This window comes from Thalassophryne amazonica, chromosome 7 (genome assembly GCF_902500255.1).
Source record: "Thalassophryne amazonica chromosome 7, fThaAma1.1, whole genome shotgun sequence".
In the NCBI taxonomy this organism is placed as follows: Eukaryota; Metazoa; Chordata; class Actinopteri; order Batrachoidiformes; family Batrachoididae; genus Thalassophryne; species Thalassophryne amazonica.
Genome location: NC_047109.1, coordinates 11643823 through 11663909, shown reverse-complemented (window position 1 = coordinate 11663909; position 20087 = coordinate 11643823). Strand labels below are relative to the sequence as shown.

The 20087-nt window shown below is 40.9% G+C and overlaps 1 protein-coding gene across 1 annotated transcript in view; it reads right to left on the bottom strand.

The window, feature by feature from the left end:
• Positions 1-20087, bottom strand: part of LOC117513625 (vacuolar protein sorting-associated protein 13B-like) — a 1146044-nt gene that overhangs the window by 604123 nt on the left and 521834 nt on the right. The window contains 2 exon segments of the mRNA XM_034173849.1: positions 12720-12937; positions 17486-17720. Of these exon segments, the coding sequence (XP_034029740.1) occupies positions 12720-12937; positions 17486-17720 (453 nt within the window).

Here is a 20087-nt window from a genome sequence, read left to right as displayed (position 1 = left end):
TTTTTACACATATTTTAAACATTTCAGCTAGAGCCCGACCGATATATCGGCTGGCCGATATTATCGGCCGATATAAGCCCTTTTCAAAGTACTCACTATCGGCCAAAATTTTGCCGACAGAACGCCGATAATTTCTCATAAACAGAACAGCTACTGAAATAACGTTTGTGTCGGCAATGTAAAATGTACTTGTACCATTTGTCCAGTAGATGGAGCTCTGACTCCATTCAACTCAGAGCTGCTTACACCCCTGCTTAAATGTGTTCATCACCGGCCCCCGTAGTTCGCCGTCACACTGCACTGATCGGCTGACAAAAGCATACGAGGTCTGTGAGAAAAGTAACGTACCTTTTTATTTTTTTCAAAAACTATATGGATTTGATTCATATGTTTTTACGTCAGCCAAGCTTGAACCTTCGTGCGTGAGTTTTTCCATGCCTGTCGGTTGTGTCATTCGCCTGTGGGCAGGCTTTGAGTGAGCACTGGTCCACCCCTCTCATCGTTGTTTCATTGCTAGGAAATGGCGGAATGATTTGGGCTTTTTTTCCATCAGAATTTTTTCAGAAACTGTTAGAGACAGGCAGCTGGAAACCATTCGAAAAATTTATCTGGCTTTCGGTGAAAATTTTACGGGCTTCACAGAGAATAAGGAGTGTAACTACAGCTTTAAGGATGACCCACAATGGCGCACAGCGCGCCGCGCTCGAGCCGCCATCGAGAGGCAGAAACTACCACATCATTTCTAAACGGATCGCTGTGTGGAGCCGGGACCGTCGTGTGCAATTTCTCTGGTTATCACAAGAGCTGGACATCAGCCATTTTCTGGCAGATTTCACTTTTAACAAGAGATTTTATCATGGAAAGCCGCGCGTCACAACCGATTCGCTGATGAAGCGAGACAAAGGAACACCTCCGTTTCGGAGTGCCATAGGACAAGTTGGGACAAGCCCAGCTCTCCACAATTTCTCTTATACTCACTCGACTGGTAAGCACTGAAAGCCGAGATAGACATGTCCCAACTTGTCCTTTAACACTCCAAAATGGAGGTGTTCCTTTGTCTCGCTTCATCAGCGAATCGGTCGTGACTCGCGAAGCCTCCGCGCAGCTTTCCATGCGCACAAAGGTTCAAGCTTGGCTGACGTAAAAACATATTAATCAAATCCATATAGTTTTGGAAAAAAATAAAAAGGTACGATACTTTTCTCACAGACCTCATACAAGTAAGTTTATAAGGATGTTGTTTGTAATAACTTTGGGATTACATTCACCTTACATTTCTCCCGTTTCAGTTCAACTCAGTTTGATTAACTCAGTTTATGTAGTAATGTGTCAAATTTGCTTCATTGTGTCGGTCACGCTTTTTATTAAGCCCACGTTGTGTAGACCTTATTTCTAGCATGAAAAACTTTCGTTTACTGCTAAGAGGTTGAAACATTCAGATTCACTGGTCGACCGGAAGGGTTCTGGGAATTACTGCTGTTCGCCATTAACCCTCTGGGGCCGACGCCGTCGTCTACGACAGCTGGGACCAAGCTTTACTAAACTGTAAATAACTTTTTAATGATATGAGATAGAAATTTAACTTTTCAGCTAAAAAAAAGTAACCCCGCGGACTTTCGATCCACTGTCGGCCATCTTGGTACTCCTCATAGAAGATGTGTGATGACGTGTGCAATGTGAGTGTCTAATCGGAATTGGTTCTCCGTCACATGGTTTTCCAAAATCCAATCGTAGGGCAGATTTAACTCACGCGATATGACCAAGATCATTTTCAGGAGTGATATCTTACTAGTTGGCCCGTTTGAATAGCCCCCTAACTGCTCCAATTGCATTTTTGCATTTTTTGAACTTGAAAATTCTTCTCTGTTATAAAGTTAATCAATATAAGGACAAAGCTTCAGCTTTTAGCTCAAACCTTTTTTGTTAAGGGTCCAAAAAAGAACATTTTATTCATTAAAAAAAAATATCGGCTGATTTATTGGCTATCGGCAAATCAGCCGATTTATCGATTATCGGCATTTTTTTCATCCAAATATCGTTATCGGCCTCAAAAATTCCATATCGGTCGGGCTCTAATTTCAGCCTCCATCTCTGATTCATGTACGTCCAACGTGACACTGAACTGTCCACCATTACCAACAAACATAATATCGTGGCCTAAAGATTAAGAAATTGGCTTGTGACCGGTGTCGCAGACCGAAGAGCCCGCCTCTAAAAATCAGTCCGCCCTTCCTCCAATGCACATGCGTCATTTCGTAGCTCAGCCGCTCGTCTAAGACAGAGTCTCTTCATCCAAAGCGATCAAATAGATTAATGAAGTAAAACATCTTAAATCATTCTAAAGTCAGTTTTAAGCCAAAACTAAGCCATTTTAAGCAGCAACAAGACAATACTCTGTGACGCTTTTAAATGACCAAAGCGCAGTGAATGCATCAGCTAGCGGCTCGTGTAGCTGCGGCGCTCTGATCGCTTCCTCAGTCTTTCATGAGGAAATAATGCTGAATTTATGTGGAACTGAGTGTTGTACAAAAGCTTCAGATATCTGTCGCTGAGACAGATGATGACTGGAGTGCAGTCTGAAGCAGGAACAAGGTGATAATCCGTGAACCGCGGCTAATGACACATGCACAGTGAAGGCAGGGCGGACCAATTTTTAGTGGGGCCGTTCGGTTGGTGACACCAGGAGGTCACAGGTTTAAGAACAATATCAACAACATAAAGAATAATGTTAAACAATAACAAAAATAATAATCATCAGCAAAAAATAACAATATAAAGAATACTGTTAAACAATAACAAGAAACAATAAAAGACATAATAACCAGCAAAAAAATGTATAATATAAACAATGCTGAACAATAACAGCAAACAATAAGAATAAGAATAAAAACAAGAAGAAGAAGAAGAAAAACAAGAAGGACAAAAGAAGAAGAGGAAATAAAATAAAATTAAATAAATGTCTAATAATAAAAGTAAGTTCTTTCGGTCTCTCCGTTTAAGTTAGGGGTCGCCACAGCAGATCCAGATTTGGCACAAGTTTTACACCAGATGTCCTTCTTGGTACGACTTCACATTTCATGGAGAATGGGAAGGACCGTTTTGAGTTCTGTGTAAAAATTTATACAATAATGTAGATCAATGGTACATTGAGCACTTCAAGTGTCTCTCAGGAAACGTGTCACCGGGTCTCAGGCTCTTGACCTCTGTAGCGATCAGACATTCAACAGTTTGATATTTTGGGCTCTATATCTTGTCATACACTATCCATCCATCCATTTTCTGTACCCGCTTACTCTAATTAAGGGTCACGGGGGCTGGAGCCTATCCCAGCAGTCATAGGGCGTGAGGTGAGGTTCACCCTGGACAGGACACCAGTCTGTCGCAGGGACACACAGACACAAACAAACAAATTTCTGAAAAAATGGACAGTTTTCTTATTAATGCCAAATAAATCAGTGGGCTTCGGCCAAAGCCTAGCAATGAATAGATACATAAATGAGTACATTGTTTGAAGTTTGTTCATGAAAAGCAAATGCTGTCAGATTGCACACCTCCAAATTAAAAGGGTGTACAATGAGGACAAAATGATCAAAAGATGGTTCACAACGAGATCAATTGAAAAGGTGATTAAATCATATACCACTCTGCTGTCTGGATGTGTCTGGGTTTGGTGCAAGTAATAATCTCATCATCACATGCATGGTGGAAATTAGTAGCAGTTGCTGCTTTTGCATGTTTGAACTTAAATATAGTTTGAAATGAGTTTGTCAGGTTCATTACACTGAAACTCAGTGGAGGCGATCACGCCTGTGATTACGCCTTAATCTCAACTACGATGAGTACAAAGGAGAACCCAGGACACACTAACAAGGTTTTTGTTTTAATCCAACAGCACAAGAACACATATTATTAATTATTAACTATATTATTATTAAATATTATATTGGCCACGGGTCATCTATGATATAAGTATCAAGTCTATACGGTCTGTAGTTAATGGCATTTATTGATCAACATTCATAAGCAGAACAACATAAACGATCCAGAAGTCCAACACTGCAGGACATTAAAAGCCTCTGGTTCTGAGCATCTACTGTACGCAGCTTTAATGTGGAAACACAGCTGAACGTAGTTTTAACACATGAAAAAAAAAAGACACACCACAAAAAGTCACAATATTTCAAATAAAATTCAAACATGTTTTTGCAGAAGTCTTGACTCCAACAGTTCCAACAACTCTGATGGGTTCTGATGTAGTTCAGACTTCTGGGGCCATTATGATGATTTAAACTGGCAGCTTTGTCGTTACGTGAGACTAAAATGAGTTCAGAAAAAAAAAGGGGGAAAAGAAAGGCACATGAGCCAAAAATGGATGTTTTTGATCAAATTTCAAGCTCCTCTTGATGTCAAAATAACCAGGTGTCAATGTGTGTGTATAAACCCTGCGCTTTCCTGCTTCAATGTAATGTGAGATTATATGAAAGTGCCGCGTGTTCGCACACACACTTCGCTGCGCTAATTTGTTATCCATAACAACAAAACTCTGAAAGAAACACCCACAGAGGAAAGTTAAGTTGTGTCATCAGTTTCCCCTGCAGGACTCACCACGGTTAGGAAAAACTGAAGGCTCAGCGTCAAGTCTTCTCAACTATTTATCATGCGCTCACATGAAAAGTGGCCCGTGCTTTAAACAACAACAAAAGCCAAAAACAAGAGTGGAAAACATGAGTGGACGGCAGGGGAATGTGATGTGATGCTTTGGGTTATCCATGCGTTCACTCGCCGTTCTGCGGAGGAAAAGAAAGGAGCGAAGCGATGCTCTTTCTCCGTGAAATAATTTCTGGATTTCAAAAAGCTTCTCTTCTGCAGCCAAGAATGGCTCACCCCAACGATTACTTCTCAGGGTCCCTCAATAAGTGAAGGTGCTCGCTCTGCTCCAAACGCATTTGTGCTCTGCTGCGCGCCAATCGCACACGTGCACAAATTACAGGGAGGCTTTCCATAAATAAGCATAAATCAAATGAAAAGCAGCACACTACATTACAGCTGGACCGTTTCAAACATGTCCACGAAGAGCCACGAACGCCAATCCAGCAGCCGTCCAGGGACACGGCCAACAGCTGTCTGCCATACCCGAAGTGGACCGCACGGCCCGCTGGTCCCAGGATCCAGCTCCAGGCTCCCTGCTCTGAGAGTCTGGACCCTGGAAGCTCAACCAAGCAGAACCAGAACTGATGTACTCAGTGGAAGATATGGAGGAGAGAGTCAGGGGGTCAAGTGGAGAAGAAGAAGAACACGAGAAGAAAAGTGAAGCAGAGACGGAGAAAAGGAAAAACAAATGAGAGGGTCACTACGTGACCCCCTGAGTTCCGCCATAAATTTAAATAAATTGGGCGGATGACGGCCAATCATTAAACAAGTAGAAATATGACGCAAGACTTACATTTTCAGGGAAGCATGGAAGAACTTTACTTGTGATGTTCTTCAATGACAATGTGCAAATCCAAAGTGACAGTGACATGAAAAATCTATTCATGTTCTCACCCAGGATCTGTCTCTGTTTGCTGTCATGTGTCAAACATACACAAGATGATATATATATATATATATATATATAAAATTCATTATTTTGCTTTTTAGACAACAGAGAATATTACAGTGCATTTTAGTTAGAAATCTGTTCAGTTTCCTCTGTAATCAAACAAAATACAACATGGGAGTGATAAAGAGTGCAAAGACGAGTGGCTACTGGTCTATTACAAAGAGGTTCCAAGAGACAGATACAGAAATTTAAAGCAAAAATAAATAATAATAATAACAACAATAATAATTGAAATTAAAATACTAACACAAGACAGCATCACAGGGTCCTTGGACTGTCACCTCCACAAAGTCCACTTGTAGAGGTTTCACATATTTAACCCACTTTTTCCAATATTTAACAAAAACATTCTTCTGCAAACGTAAACCAAGAGTAATCCTTTCCGTAACATAAAGATCATTCACAATATTAATCCACTCTTTTACTGTGGTGGTTTCAGGAAGCAACCACCTTCTAGTGATTTTTTTTTTTTTTTTTACAGGCTAAGATCAGTATGCCAAACAAAACGCGTTTATCACTTCTTCTCTGAAAAACAACAATTATTGGAAATAGTGAAGTAAAATGGAGAGTGGCCAAAGATCGATGATCAGTTTTGTGATCGTATCATCTGATCTGAGGCCGTATGTTCTGGACACTCTGGTGAAGAGAGGGGCAGAGCTGTCAACTGATCACAATCTGATGGTGAGTTGGGGGCACTAAATCAGAATGGGCAATGTTCAAAGCTTCCATTTCTAAGTCACAGCTATCCCCTCATGCAAAATGTGCTTTCTGCTTCGGTGTGACTGCCTCCACTGCACCTGCGTCATTTCAGAGCTCTGAGATGGAGTCTCTTCAACCAAAGCAATCAAATGGATTAGTGGGATTATTAACCATCAGATGACAAGGTAAATCCTCTTAAATCATTCTAAAGCCAGTTTTAAGCAGAAACAGGGCCGTTTTAAGCAGAAACGAGGCAAAACTTGGTGACGCTATAAAATGACGGGGTCGGTCTGCAACACCGGCATTACACTTCCAACCAAATTCCCCACACATTTGGGAGTTTGTGTATCTCCATATAGAATTCCACATTTCTAACCATTCTTCATTTGATATTGAGAGATTTCCCGCTTTCTCCCATTTCCCTTTAATGTACTCTGTAGTGTGATGTTTCTTAGTGAGAAAACCTTGATAGATTTTGGAAATAACTCCCGCATTTGAAGCATTTTGGTAAGCATCTAGAAATAACTTCAGGATCAGTTCCTTTAGATTTGTTTTGTTTCTTATGTTACGGTCAAAATAGTTGCAAATCTGATGATATCTATAAAAATCACTTTTCTCAAGACCATCTATTCTTTTCAGGTATTTAAAGTGTTAAAGTTAAGGAGAAGAAGGTTGTTATTCATTTTGTGATCCATGATATGAATCGATGATCCATCTTGTTAGGTTTAAAACCAGTGTCAAAGGCACAACAATGAATTATTCGTATTTCATCATCCAGTATATATTTGTCTTTTATTGTCTGATGTTCTCATTCTTAACTTTAATAAGCCCTTCCTTCAAGACAATGACTTGTCCTGCATGCCGATGTGATCTACCAAGGAGGTCATGTTTTCATTGCTGATTGTCAGCAGGATATTGCAAAAACTGATTCCAATAACATTTGGTGGAGACGTCGACCTCAGTCCAAGGAAGCACTGATTAAATTTGGGTGTAGATACAGACTAGGGGCACCATCAATCATGGATCCAAGGTAGGTGACTTAAAAGTGATAGAAAAGGAATGACATGAGGTAACTATAGATACAACTAGTACCTGTAACTTGGTAAAGTCAATAGGAACCAATAAACCACAGTGCAAGAAGGAAACCCACAATACATGGGGAGAACATGCAAACTCACAGAAAGGAACTTGCATAGGGGAATTGAACCTCAGATTTTTCTGCTGTGAGGCAAAAGTGCTAACCACTGAGCTGTGATGCTTGCCCCACCTGGAATTCAGCCCAGTTAGGGACAGATATACAGAGGACTGTTGGACCTTGGCTGCAGTACACGAGATTAGCTAAATCTAATCCATATAAAGCTTGTCCTGGTTAGCTCAAGAACTGCACTGGTATCATGGATTAGTGGTTAAGTGACCCAGACAGAAGAGATCATTTGGTCCTGATGGTGCAAATATTTGTCTCCATTCAAGTTATAATAATCAAAGTGCACATCGTGTCCACAGGCTGACACCTTAAAAGACAAACAAAAATGTTACCATAATGCAATAAAGCACTGTTTTTTACTTCTTTCACTGTTAATTGGTGCAAAAATTAATAGTTACATTAATTCTTCCAAGAAAGACTTTTGACTTGCAGAAACTCAACTGACTATCTTGAGAAAATTGATCACACTGTTTATTTACACATCTTATAATCTGAGTATAGTCATTGCTATTAAGAGACAGGTACAGCATGTTTGCCAGTCCACCCAACCAAAAGTTTATAATTTCATATTCATGGAAATATAAATTCTTAAAATGCTAGGATAAAATTTTTGCGTAGTGGTAATGTGGGTTGGGGGGGGGGGATGGTGCGGAAGGGGGGAAGCTTTTGAAAATTCAAGCTAATAATTGGCCATTCTAGGGGTACCCAAAGGGAAAAAGCCAGGTACGAGAGCCCAAGTCCCTTCATCATGTCCAGAAGGCTGGGGAAGTTTGCTAAGTGGGCAATATCATTCTGGGTTAGCCAGTACATGGCCCATATATATATATATATATATATATATACATATATATATATATATAAATACAAATAATGGATGGTAAGGTGTTGAACGACTTGCCATCTATCAATTGTTATGTTCTCCACCATCCTCCCAAATTAAGCAAACAACAAAGAGTCAAGTAAATTAGATCAATTTATTTTGTTGTGAACAGCATATGATTGATTCAGATGAATGCTTCTAAAACATCAGTAGCGTGCTTGTCTACCTTCTTAGTGTTTTTGGCATCCTTGGAGTTCAATATTTCCACCAGTTCCTCCTCTGTGAACTCAGCAAACCTCACTGGCAGACGATTTTCTGCTGTTGTTGACATGTTTGTTGCCATTTTTTCAACCAGCGTCTGTCAGCTAGTTCCTGACCTTCGTATGCTGCGCTCCGATTGGCTAGCTGTTGGCAGTAAGCTCTAACATTATTGATCAGTGGGAACCGATCCAACATAACTTTTGGTCCTAGCCTTTTTGGATCCTTTTTGATCCAACATAACTTTCTGGTGCCAAGCATGCCAAAATACAGGTAAATGATGGACAGAAAGGCTAATCTGTGATTGGCTATTGCAATCTTAGTGGAGAACATATATATATATATATATATATATATATATATATATATAAACAACTTGAAACAGACTGTTTCGCCTTTAGGATGGTTTGCTTTTGAACTCAATTAAAAATTTGTAAATCACTCTGAGAATCTCACAGTCCAAGTGTAGGACCTCCTAAAATTTCACAGTACCCCCAATAACTTGCTGGTACATCACAGCCGGCCTATACACAGGTACTGTGAGTGCTGTGCAGAGTCTGACTTCTTCCCACTGAATTAGTGCATTCATAATGTTCAGATGTTCAATGGTGGTGTGGACGGCATGTTGGGTACTGATCTGGAGCCTGGCAACTTATATGCCTTTGCCAGTGAGGAAAGATCTACTAACCTTGACTTGCCCTGACTGCAATATTTGAGAAGCCTAGTGATGAGTCTGACTGTCTGTGTTTGCGACAGTCCTGAATCAAGGCTGAGGTCCAGGCCTTCATTGACTTCCTGGACCTGGCCATTACAATTGTATCGGTAAGTGGTGACAGTGACATTTATTTCTCTGGATCATCACCCTTTGCGATCAAAAGATGCCTGGGGAGAGCTTAAGGAGTAATCTTTACAGGAGAATGAAAATCCAAGTTTTTAGAGTTCTGGTGCTTCCTGTCTTGCTATAAGGATGCGAGACTTGGACACTAAGCAGGTCTCAAATAATGTCTTCCCTCTCTGGGGATCCTTGGGCACTTCTGGAATGACTTTGTGCCAAATGAATGGCTACTTAGGAAGACACAAATGAAGCACACCAGTTGCACTTTCTGGGAACATCAACTTTGGGCATGTGACACGTTTCTTTGGGCATGATCAAGCATGCAAGCGCCACAGTTTTGGGGTCACCAACAACTGGAAAAGGGCAAGGGGATGCCCACATTCCACTTTGGTGCAACAGATAGACACCTATTTCCAGAAGGTGGGAATGGGTCGACTGTCTGTTTGCGTGTGTGCCAACCAGAGCCCAACGCAAATCTGTAGTGTGGTGGTTATGGTAATGCACTGCACCAGTGCATGCTCCCTGACCTGACTCTGAAAATAAATCTCAGATTACAGCCTTTAAAAAAGATTATTTCTTATTATATTTTATGCAATATTTAGAGCAGAATACTACCTGTGGAGCAATACAAAGCTGCTGCATTTTGAATTAGTGCACCAACTTTCAATTATCCTGCACATTGGTGAAGTGGTGCCAGCAGGATGTTGTTTTCACTGGTGTGTGTGTGTGGGGGGGGGGGGGGGGGGGGATAATTCAAAAAGAGTTGGATAGATTTCCTTCACACTTCATGGGAATATTACCTGGATGGATATCTTAGAGGTGATTAGACTCTGGAGGAGTTTGGTCAAAGGTCAAAGAAAGCATGTTTTTTTTGTATGTTTCAACAACGAAGAAACCTAAATGGATGATCTGAAGCATACAGTCATCAGCAAAATATTTGTGATGCCCTCTGATGCCTTTCATTTCTGAGTGGAACTAACAGATGTTTATAAATGTTGTTGTTAACTAATACATCACTTCAGAGTTCGTGCACCTGGAACTGACACCAAAAGCAGCTCCGCTACACGCTGCAATGTTACTGCTTCGATTAAAACGGCTGTGTCACAAATAATGAGTCTCAGGTCACTCAACTGCAACACCATGGATAAAATTGGCCTTTTGCAGCACTGTTTGATACCTGGAGTTAAAAGAAATGGTTCGGAAAGTATTGAAATGGAAGAAGCTGACACTGATCCATCTTTTTTGTTTTTTAAAAAAAGCAGTGAGATCCTGACAAATGGATCTACTTGGGATAATCCTAGTTATAATAAATTATTGAATTTGGAAGGGAAATTGATGTTCTGCACACAACTCTGAAGGAGTCACGTAGCCTCCAAAAAGAAGTCACAGTCACACCGCCCAACTTGGTGCTGGCAGAACTCACTGTGCAGCAGCCGTGCAATTCTCCGACATTCTCACACACACATTCACACAGATGACAATGCTGATCAGGAGGAAAAAAAGCTCAAATATGTGTGAGGTCCCGTTTGTTCTGAAGGGGGTGGGGATACTCTGGCAGCATTTCTTTATTAAAAAATATAAAAAACCTGCCACATGGCTTGAATTGCTATTAGCTTAAAACCACTTCGGGTCACAAATTTACACAGATGAGAGAAACAAAGAGGAGACGTGACCAGATGTGACGAGAATGAGCGGACGAACAGAAAGAAGTTTTCATTGGACCCAAAAACTAATAATGAGTCATCATATAATCGCAATAAGCCTTTCCCAGCTTTCCAGGCACAGACACTCCATCTGAAAGGGGGAACAGAGGGAAAGAAAGAAATTTCCCCCAATAAACGACCAATCCCTCTTCATCTCTGGGAAAGTTTTCACCACTAACAGATTAAGGCCTTTCATTCATTTCTGGTACCAATTCCTCTCAATATCATCATGGCTCATCACTGCGGTCGGAGACATTTAACAGCGTGACCACTCAAAAGGTCGCCCCAATTAAGTGTTTACAGAGAAACCAAATGCAATAAGGCTGACTCGATTGAGAGAAACGACACATGCGTAACATGTTCACTGTTTAATCTGTCCATACTCATCAGGCTCTTGCCAAAAGCACCGTATTAAACTATTATGATGGGTCTGGCCTCGCCTCCTTCAATCACAACTCAAACTCCTGAGCAAAACAAGCAAGGCAACACACTTGTGTTTATACTCCCATTTTCATGAAAATTACACCGGGGTACAAGATATTTAGCTTAGTCCATCTATTTTAGGAAAATCGGGGGGAGGCAAGCACATCCTGCTAGCATCTTGTGTTTGTACTTCAGAAACATTTATGTGAGGACTAGCTGGGGTACCCGACACTGCCCGGGTTAACCTGTTTTAGACATAAGCCAAATGCCAATCATTTTACTCAAAACAATTGCCCAACATTTGTTTTTGTAATGCTGATGTCTTATATAGTAAGAAATAGTTAATGGGCTAAAGTTTGTCCAGCAGAACTATAAGAGGTGGACTCCCCAAACTAAGTGGAAATACTTGGTTAAAAGACAAATACATTTGAAGTCCTTCATGCAGACTTTGTTTTGCAATCAAATTTATAACAAAATTACACACAAAAGGTAGGTAACAGTAAATGTAAATATCAATGAATCAAAATTGAGGTAGTGGTGTATTTCACTGTTTTTACATTGCAATTTTACAAACATAAAATGAATGTATTCAGACAGGAAGGCAAGCTGGGTTGTACAGGACAGTCAGGTGTTTAACAGTTGAGAACATAAAGTAGCTGAAGAAAGGGATTAAATAAACAGAGATGGCCAACACATATACAGGGCTGGAAATTTGAATCTGCCTGGTCATACCCACAGCTGGCTATTTTGGGGGTAATTTTCAGTTCAACTTTTTAAAAAATGGTACCCGTTTGTTTCCCATGTCATGAGGATTCAGAATATATACAGTTTTTAGGGCTACATGTTATAGTTTGGGAGTTTATCCCGGACAGACAGAAAGACAGACAGAAGTGGCAGCATGAAAAGCACATGGTACAAAACTGTATGGTCTTATATAAATGGCTATTTTGGGGGTAATTTTCAGTTCAACTTTTTTAAAAAATGGCACCAGTTTGTTCCCCATGTCATGGGGATTCAGAATATATAGTTTTTAGGGATACATATTATAGTTTGGGAGTTTATCCTGAACAGACAAACAGACAGACAGACAGACAGACAGACGTAGCCCTTTATGTATATAGATGATTTCCATAAATATACACTTTTGACTCTATGAGACTTGTTGTGCAGCTGACCTGAGGATTGGAGCACTTGACATGGATGGGCTGCAGATCAACGTGGAGACACACGACAAAGGAATGCCTTCCCTCCGAACAGCCCTGGTGCTTACTGGATGTGACGGCCAGGGTGGAGGTGCAGCCCACAGGCTCCAACAGGCTCAAGCTTCGTTGCTGCCCAAGCAGGGTGTACACACTGAACTGACTCAGGCTAACTGTCCACGGGAAGGCATCACCTGATGGTAACCAGAGATAGAGAAAGCATAAAAAGACAGAAACACAGAAATAACAGCAAGTTATAACAAAGTCAAGAAAATACAGAGGCACCTAACGATATCAACAAGACCTTTTATCCCCCTTTATGTGTTTTTCTGAACATAAGACGGCTTTTGCCTTTAAAATACATCTGGAAAAAATGGGCTTTTCTTATATTCCGGTCGAGAGTTTTACATGTCATATATATATATATTGCCACCAGTAGGTGGCGCTAAATACCAATAAAATGAGTGTGCCTCCAAGCAATGAAAGTACACCCCATCCCCCCCCAAAAAATAAGCGTGCGGTTCAAAGGTGGGTAAGTTAACCAAAAACTAAGAAATTATGATGCAAACTTTAAGCTCATAGGTATAAATGCAGGAGTCAAACAACTCTCAAACAGTCTAGAAATGGGAGGTTAGATGATGGTGAGCCCAAAAAGGTCAGCATCAATCCATGGTTGATAAAAGAATGTCCTTTTATATCAATAAATATATCAATAAATAGAACAGTTTTGACTGTGTTGAATGTTTGTTCTCTAAAGTAAAGGTCAAACAAGACTGACATCCATTGGATTCTATGACATATGCCATGTTGCCACGTAACAATATAATGATGGATAACAAATGGTGCAAATTATTATTTTTTAAAACTCTATAGTAAACCAATAATTTGCATGACTTTTTTATTTTACTAAAACTGGAGCTACTTTAACTTTTGACACCTGTACAAACTGAACTTTTTCACTATTTTTTGCTGTTTTTACCCCATAACTCAGTCATAGATAGTCAAAACTATACATTTTTTGGAATCTTTATGATCAGACAAATAATGCGATATACTTTCAATATGATTGGAGCTTTTCTAAATTTTGACCACTGTGTAATTCTTCACTGACCACTACCTGGCCACCTATTGAAAATTCAAGTGTCTAAGGAGTATTTGTGGTGTGTTTGTGCTTGTATCACCATTTCAAAGATTGTTTCAGTTATCTGCTGCACTATTCAGTAAGAGTCATCTTATGTTTGAATAAAACAGTACCCTGTTAAAAGCATTTGCATTTATTGCTTATTACCATTATCACCAACACCTACATTCTGCAAACTGCAATATTATTAAGAAGGTCCCTGGAATCGAGGAATTCATATGAGCTGACAGTCACACATTACGTAATCTTAACTAGAGATTTTAAATTAAAATTCACTGATCTGTTTCACATCATGGCACTGTGCAGGGTCGTCCAAGATAACAACAGCATGGAAACATGATTCAGAAGAACTACATTCAGTAAAAAGTGATGTCAGAAGATGACAAAGTAGACAATCAACACTGCTTAAATTATGGTCATGATGCCCTCTTGTAAGACAGTGGACCGGCTTCTGGTCAGGTTGCAGTGATTCACAACTGGTGGCAAAACAGTCATTAAAATTAACAGGCAGATTATAGTAATCCGCAGTGTTTTAATTGTTGCTCCAGGTTGTCATGGTGGCAACTCAATGTACCATTCAATTTATGTTCCGAGTTTCATCTTATGGTCATAAACTTTCAAACTAATGAGATCATGGATAAAAGTGACTGATCAGCTTCCTCTGCTAACCCTTTGGGATAAGATGAGGTGTTGTGGTTCCTGGAGTGAGCTCACACTAGAATTGATGCTCTGAAATGAGTCTGTTCAGGCTTTTCATGTATCTAAGCAACACACCCCTTGATGTCCTCCCATAGGAGGTGTCTCAGGAAGGAGATCCCAGGTTATACCCAGAACACAACAGTTGGCTGAAGCACCTCCACCTATTGGTCTGAAAATTCCACTAGTTTGAATATTCATGAAGTAGTCATTAGTCACTGTGCATGGAAATAATTCTTTCAAATCTTTAGTAATTTAACTTCTATGTGTAAAAGTGCATTTTATGTGCATGCGCATGCATGCGCACACTGAATGTATCTTAATTAAGCTTGTGCAAAGAGGAAGATGTTCTGTTATACTGTCATTACTGTTGTGTGGGCCGCTGAAGAGGAGGTACTGCTGGCCCACCACCACAAGATGGCGCCCTGCTTGAAGTGCGGGCTTCAAGCACGAGAGGGCGTTGGCTTTGCTGGAGGTGACAACTGTCATCAATCAACACAAGCTGTCACCCATCACCACCACTACAAAGACCGGACTGCAACTCCACCTCCTCGCCGAGAAATCAACTACCATTCAGGTAATTTCTCTGCTGACTAACGCTGTGTGTGTAATAACTGGAACTTCTATTTGCAGCCGTTTTCCTGGAGTATTTCCTTATCTGGAGGATTGGCGTTTGGTGTGACAGCGATGGCTTCGCCTCACACCCCAACTCAGATAAGTGGTTGACCAGGAGCTGCACGAGTGTGTGTGATTGGAGGTGGAGGTTTTCCCTCCTTTACTTAATACAGACTGTGGGATTACTGAGTGTGCGAACTCACACTCATCTGGACTGTCTCTGTTCTCTGCCAGCAGTACCGGGTCTGACTGCTGAAGACAGCGGCCACCTGGGGCGCAGGGCTTGGCGGCTCCGGTGTTCTTCAGCTCCGTTGGTGGTGGAAGCTGTGTGGGGATCCAGCTCTTCTCTCTCCAGGCGTCTTCTATCGTCGAGCCTGCCCACACGTCACCTGGTGTATGATTGACAGTCCACCATATTGTTATTGTCTGTACGTTGTTGTGCGATTCACAACATTAAATTGTTACTTTTTGGCTTATCCATTGTCCGTTCATTAACGCCCCCTGTTGTGGGTCCGTGTCACGTCACTTTCACAACAATTACTCTGTTTTCACATGACGACTGGTGTTTGTTCCAGTTCTCTGTCCAAGCTTCTTCTAACCAGGTTAGTCCCATTGCGATTGAGTTCTCTTTTATAAGGGAGACCTGGACAATTATCCGATTCACCTATGCTGCATGTCTTAAAATGTGGGAGGAAACCAGCGCACCCAGAGGAAACCCACGCAACGCCTCATCCCAAAGAGGTATCTCAGCTGGCTAAGTGATGCCATCAAATGGTTTCGTAGTTGCTAGCTGTGAGTAGAAGTGGCAATTGCCTTGTGTGGTTTGTTGTTGCAGGATTTTTATGTATGCTTTGGGCGCTTTTCTTTTTCTGGTACACTAGCCTAAGCAACTGAATAATGACAACATATCACTTGAACATTATTGGAGATTTTGTGTGCATTTTGGTGGTTTTTGAACAGCTTTCGGGCTGCAAACCATCAGCTGTATCTGGCAACGCAGCGTTGTGTAGCCAGGGGTGGCTGTAAAACCAGTAGCCACCAAAGCTGTGCAAACATCCATGGTTGGTGGGTGATGTGGCGGTGTCCGTTAATCACGGTTGGATCTATCTCTCCACCACAGGGAGGTTGCTTGATTTATGACACTTTCCCACGAGATGGTACCAGATGAACTTGCTTTTAGATTCAGGCACTTCTTTTTCCAGTTGTAGTGCCGCTAACTCACTGCGACACACAATCAGTGAACAGGTTAGCGTTTGCGTTACAGTACAGTACCGACAGTGATACTCGCCTCACAGGAATTTCAAAGTGGCAATTTGCTGAGGGTCTTTTGGCTCCCGTTTTGTACAATGATGATGCCTTGATAGCGATGATTCTCTCTGACCAATCTGTATTCCACAGTGTTTTCACCTTACCTTTTGGTGTCACCGTAGACGATACTAAAAACAGGACCAAGTATGAGGTAACCAGGTTTGGCTAATAGAAAAATGAAAAATGTGAGTAAATTCGAGAAGAGTTGAGCAGGTACTATGCAGCGGAAAAGGGCCATTAGATCAACCTTAGTGGGACCACCTGAGTAAAGGTGTTTACCCCAACCCGTTGCCTTTGGACCAAGGCCAGCATGCTTTGATCAAGGACTTTGAAAATGCAATAAAGAGTAAATCTGAAAAAGGTAGGAATGAATTAGTAAATGTGTGAGCTGTTCATTTTAATAGCGACATCAACAATGGTACTGAAATCTTTGTTTTCCTGTCGTTTTTCTTTCTCTGATGTCTCAAAAATCGGGATGTCCGATGCTGGAAGATTAAGAAGGGGAAAAATGTGGCCCCTTCGATTCCTTCTTCTAAAGAGAAAACACTGCATGACTGTCCAATATGCAGTTAAGTCAACTCTACCAGGTGTGCACAGCGTATCCATCTCTCAATATCCTTCCACTCCTTTTTGTTTGTCTTTTGTTGTGTTAAATGAAGAGCTGTGGGTCAAAGGTTTAGGCTGTGCTGAAAAGGCCAACAGATTACAAATTTACACCATGTAGCCTGTAGCTTTTTCCTAAGTCATTCATTTCAAATATTAATAAGTAAGCAAATAAGTAAATTATTTGTACTTGTAGCAATTTATCTTTCCTCCATCCATTTAAAACCACTTCTGATGTGTTACACTTTGGTTCAAGTCAGACGTTTGAGCCAGGTCTTTTGGGAAGCAAGTAGTTGGTTTTTTGCACTGAGGATCTCTACGCATTGTGCTTTAAACATTCTTCTCAAAACTTCATTCAGGATTCAGGATGAAAACCAACCTTCCTCACAGATAGGTTTGGAGACCGCAAATGGGAGTTCCTGCAGGGGTTCCATGTACTTGTGGCCGGCACTGAAGACACTGATTTGGGGTAGGCAGACAACCAGAGTCCCAGGCATCGAGGCCTGGCTGTGGTACCAGCTACGGACAGTGCTGGGGATGTCACCACAGATGATGGTGCTTGGAGATGGAAGGCTGTCGTTGGGCAGGAACACACAGCAAGACTGCAGCTCAAACTGGAGAAGTAAAACCAAAGGACCAGTGTTACGGAAGACAAACAGTTTTGCATTCACCATATGCTTGATTGGATCCACGTTCATGATTTAAAGACAGCCTCTGCATCTGTATACTGAGTATTTATGAATGTCAGTTAGGAACATGATAGGCAACCGTTACTGTAGTACATACTTGGAAGCAAGCAAAGAGATAGTCCAGACACAATTTGGAAGTGCTGCGCCACCGCCATCTTACCTGTCCTTTGAACTGGATGTTTAAAGCATATGTGCATATCCACATATGCCATGAAAAATGTTATTTTACAATGACAGATTTGGTCACCACTACTGTTTTCATGTATGTCTGCTATCTTTGAAATTTCTTGGAAGTTCTTCTGCAGTAACTAGGCTCCAGCTACCTCATGGGACAGTATAGTGGAATCTGTTTACACACTATGGGGATAGTAGATCAACTGGGTATTATTCAACTACTACTGAATGCCAACTGTGTTCAGACACCCCACAGATTGTAATGTGCTACTTTTTATTTACTACATGGTAAGCTAGCATGACTATTTGGATGTAGTAGGCCATGATCCAGGAAAGGTTCCATTACCCCCCTCTCCACGCCTCTGGATCTAATAAACAAAATACTTGGATGCAATACGCATTTTGACACCACTTTTCATAAAACACAAAATTTGATAGCATATTAACTTCTAGCTTAGTCAGTAAAATTTGGATTTTAGCATACAATATATCAAAGAAAAGCTCATTAACCACTCAGTTCTTCAAAGCAGGGTTTTTATAGCACTCCTCCAGTCAAAATACTTTACATTAATTTAAATGTATATACCTATAATACATGTATTGAAATGAAAAAAGTGTTTTTATAATCGTCTTCAAAAATGAGAAAATAATACATAAACATGGATTGCATCCCAATATTTTGCTAACAAAATATGCTAACATTCAAATTCATGTTTATTAGATCTAGAGGCTTGGAAAAACCAGAGTTTGACAAGTTGTCGGGGATGGAAGGGACCCACCTCTGGCAATGGCCTATACCCAGTAATTTGGAAGTTATAGCATTGTTAGCTTTGAGATGTGGCTCATTTATCTGAATGCATGAAACCAATGATTTGATTTAGATATTTAAAAGTGAGCTTCTTCTAAACAATGCTGAAACGAAGAAGACCACGGCGTCTAGGCCGGGGTTTCTTACCTGAAGCAACCTCTGCCTAGACGCCGTTGTCTTCTTCAGGGAGAGGTGGTGGCGTAATAATTTGCACAATGGACTGGGTTGCCATGCCACCGATCAGGCGTCATGGTCTAATCGGTCCCCCTTCTGATCGCCCCCTGCCTTCATTGTGCATGTGTCATTTCAGAGCGTCAGCAGCGATTAACCAATTAATGCCTTATGTCTGCTTAAAATTGCACTTCAGTCATCATCTACCTCAGCGACAGACATCTGAAGCGTTTGTACAACAACCATCTCCACATAAATTCAGCATTATTTAATAATAAACTACAGAAAGCCTGAAAAATCACCAGAGATTAATGAAATCCGGCGTGTCTGAGTCTGACTCTCTACATCAAAACCGATCAAAGGGAATAATGCGATTATTAACCATCAGATGACAAAGTAAAACCTCTTAAATCATTCTGAAGTCAGTGTGAAATAATATACTACACCCAAATGCACGTTTTATCAGGTGAGTGCTTTTGGTACTAATCTGAAACTACACACACACACATATACACATACATACATACATACATACATACATACACACACACACACAGCACATTTCCTATATGAACAGCAGATAAAACCTTTGGAGGACACGGTCGTTGTGAGACTCGTTTGGTCAGGGACCAAGCCGCCTGCCTGCCTCAGAATCCCATTCAGTGAGCTGCCCTCGATCAAGGTGGCACTGTTTTGTGCCAACAGCAAAAGATGTGGAAAGAAATGGAAAAGACCTGAAGGAGAAAGTGCATAAGGCATAAAACTGGGTGTTGCTGGAAAAGACTAAGCATGCTTAATAAGCCTTTCCTTAATATAAAAAACAGAAAAGCCATCCCACATTAAGTCATGACTGCTGTACTGCTGCACAACACACACACACACACACACACACACACACACACACACACACACACACACACACACACACACACACACACACACACACACACACACACACACACACACACACACACACACTGAAATATGTTTCTTGCATTCTGGCGTTTCTGTTTCTCAGATTTCTTATGAAACCGCAATCACATTTCCTTACATTTCCACACTGACCAAACACAATACACTTGAGGACTTGTGAAATTCATAATTCATATAGACTTTTTAATGGAGCTCTGAGACCAATT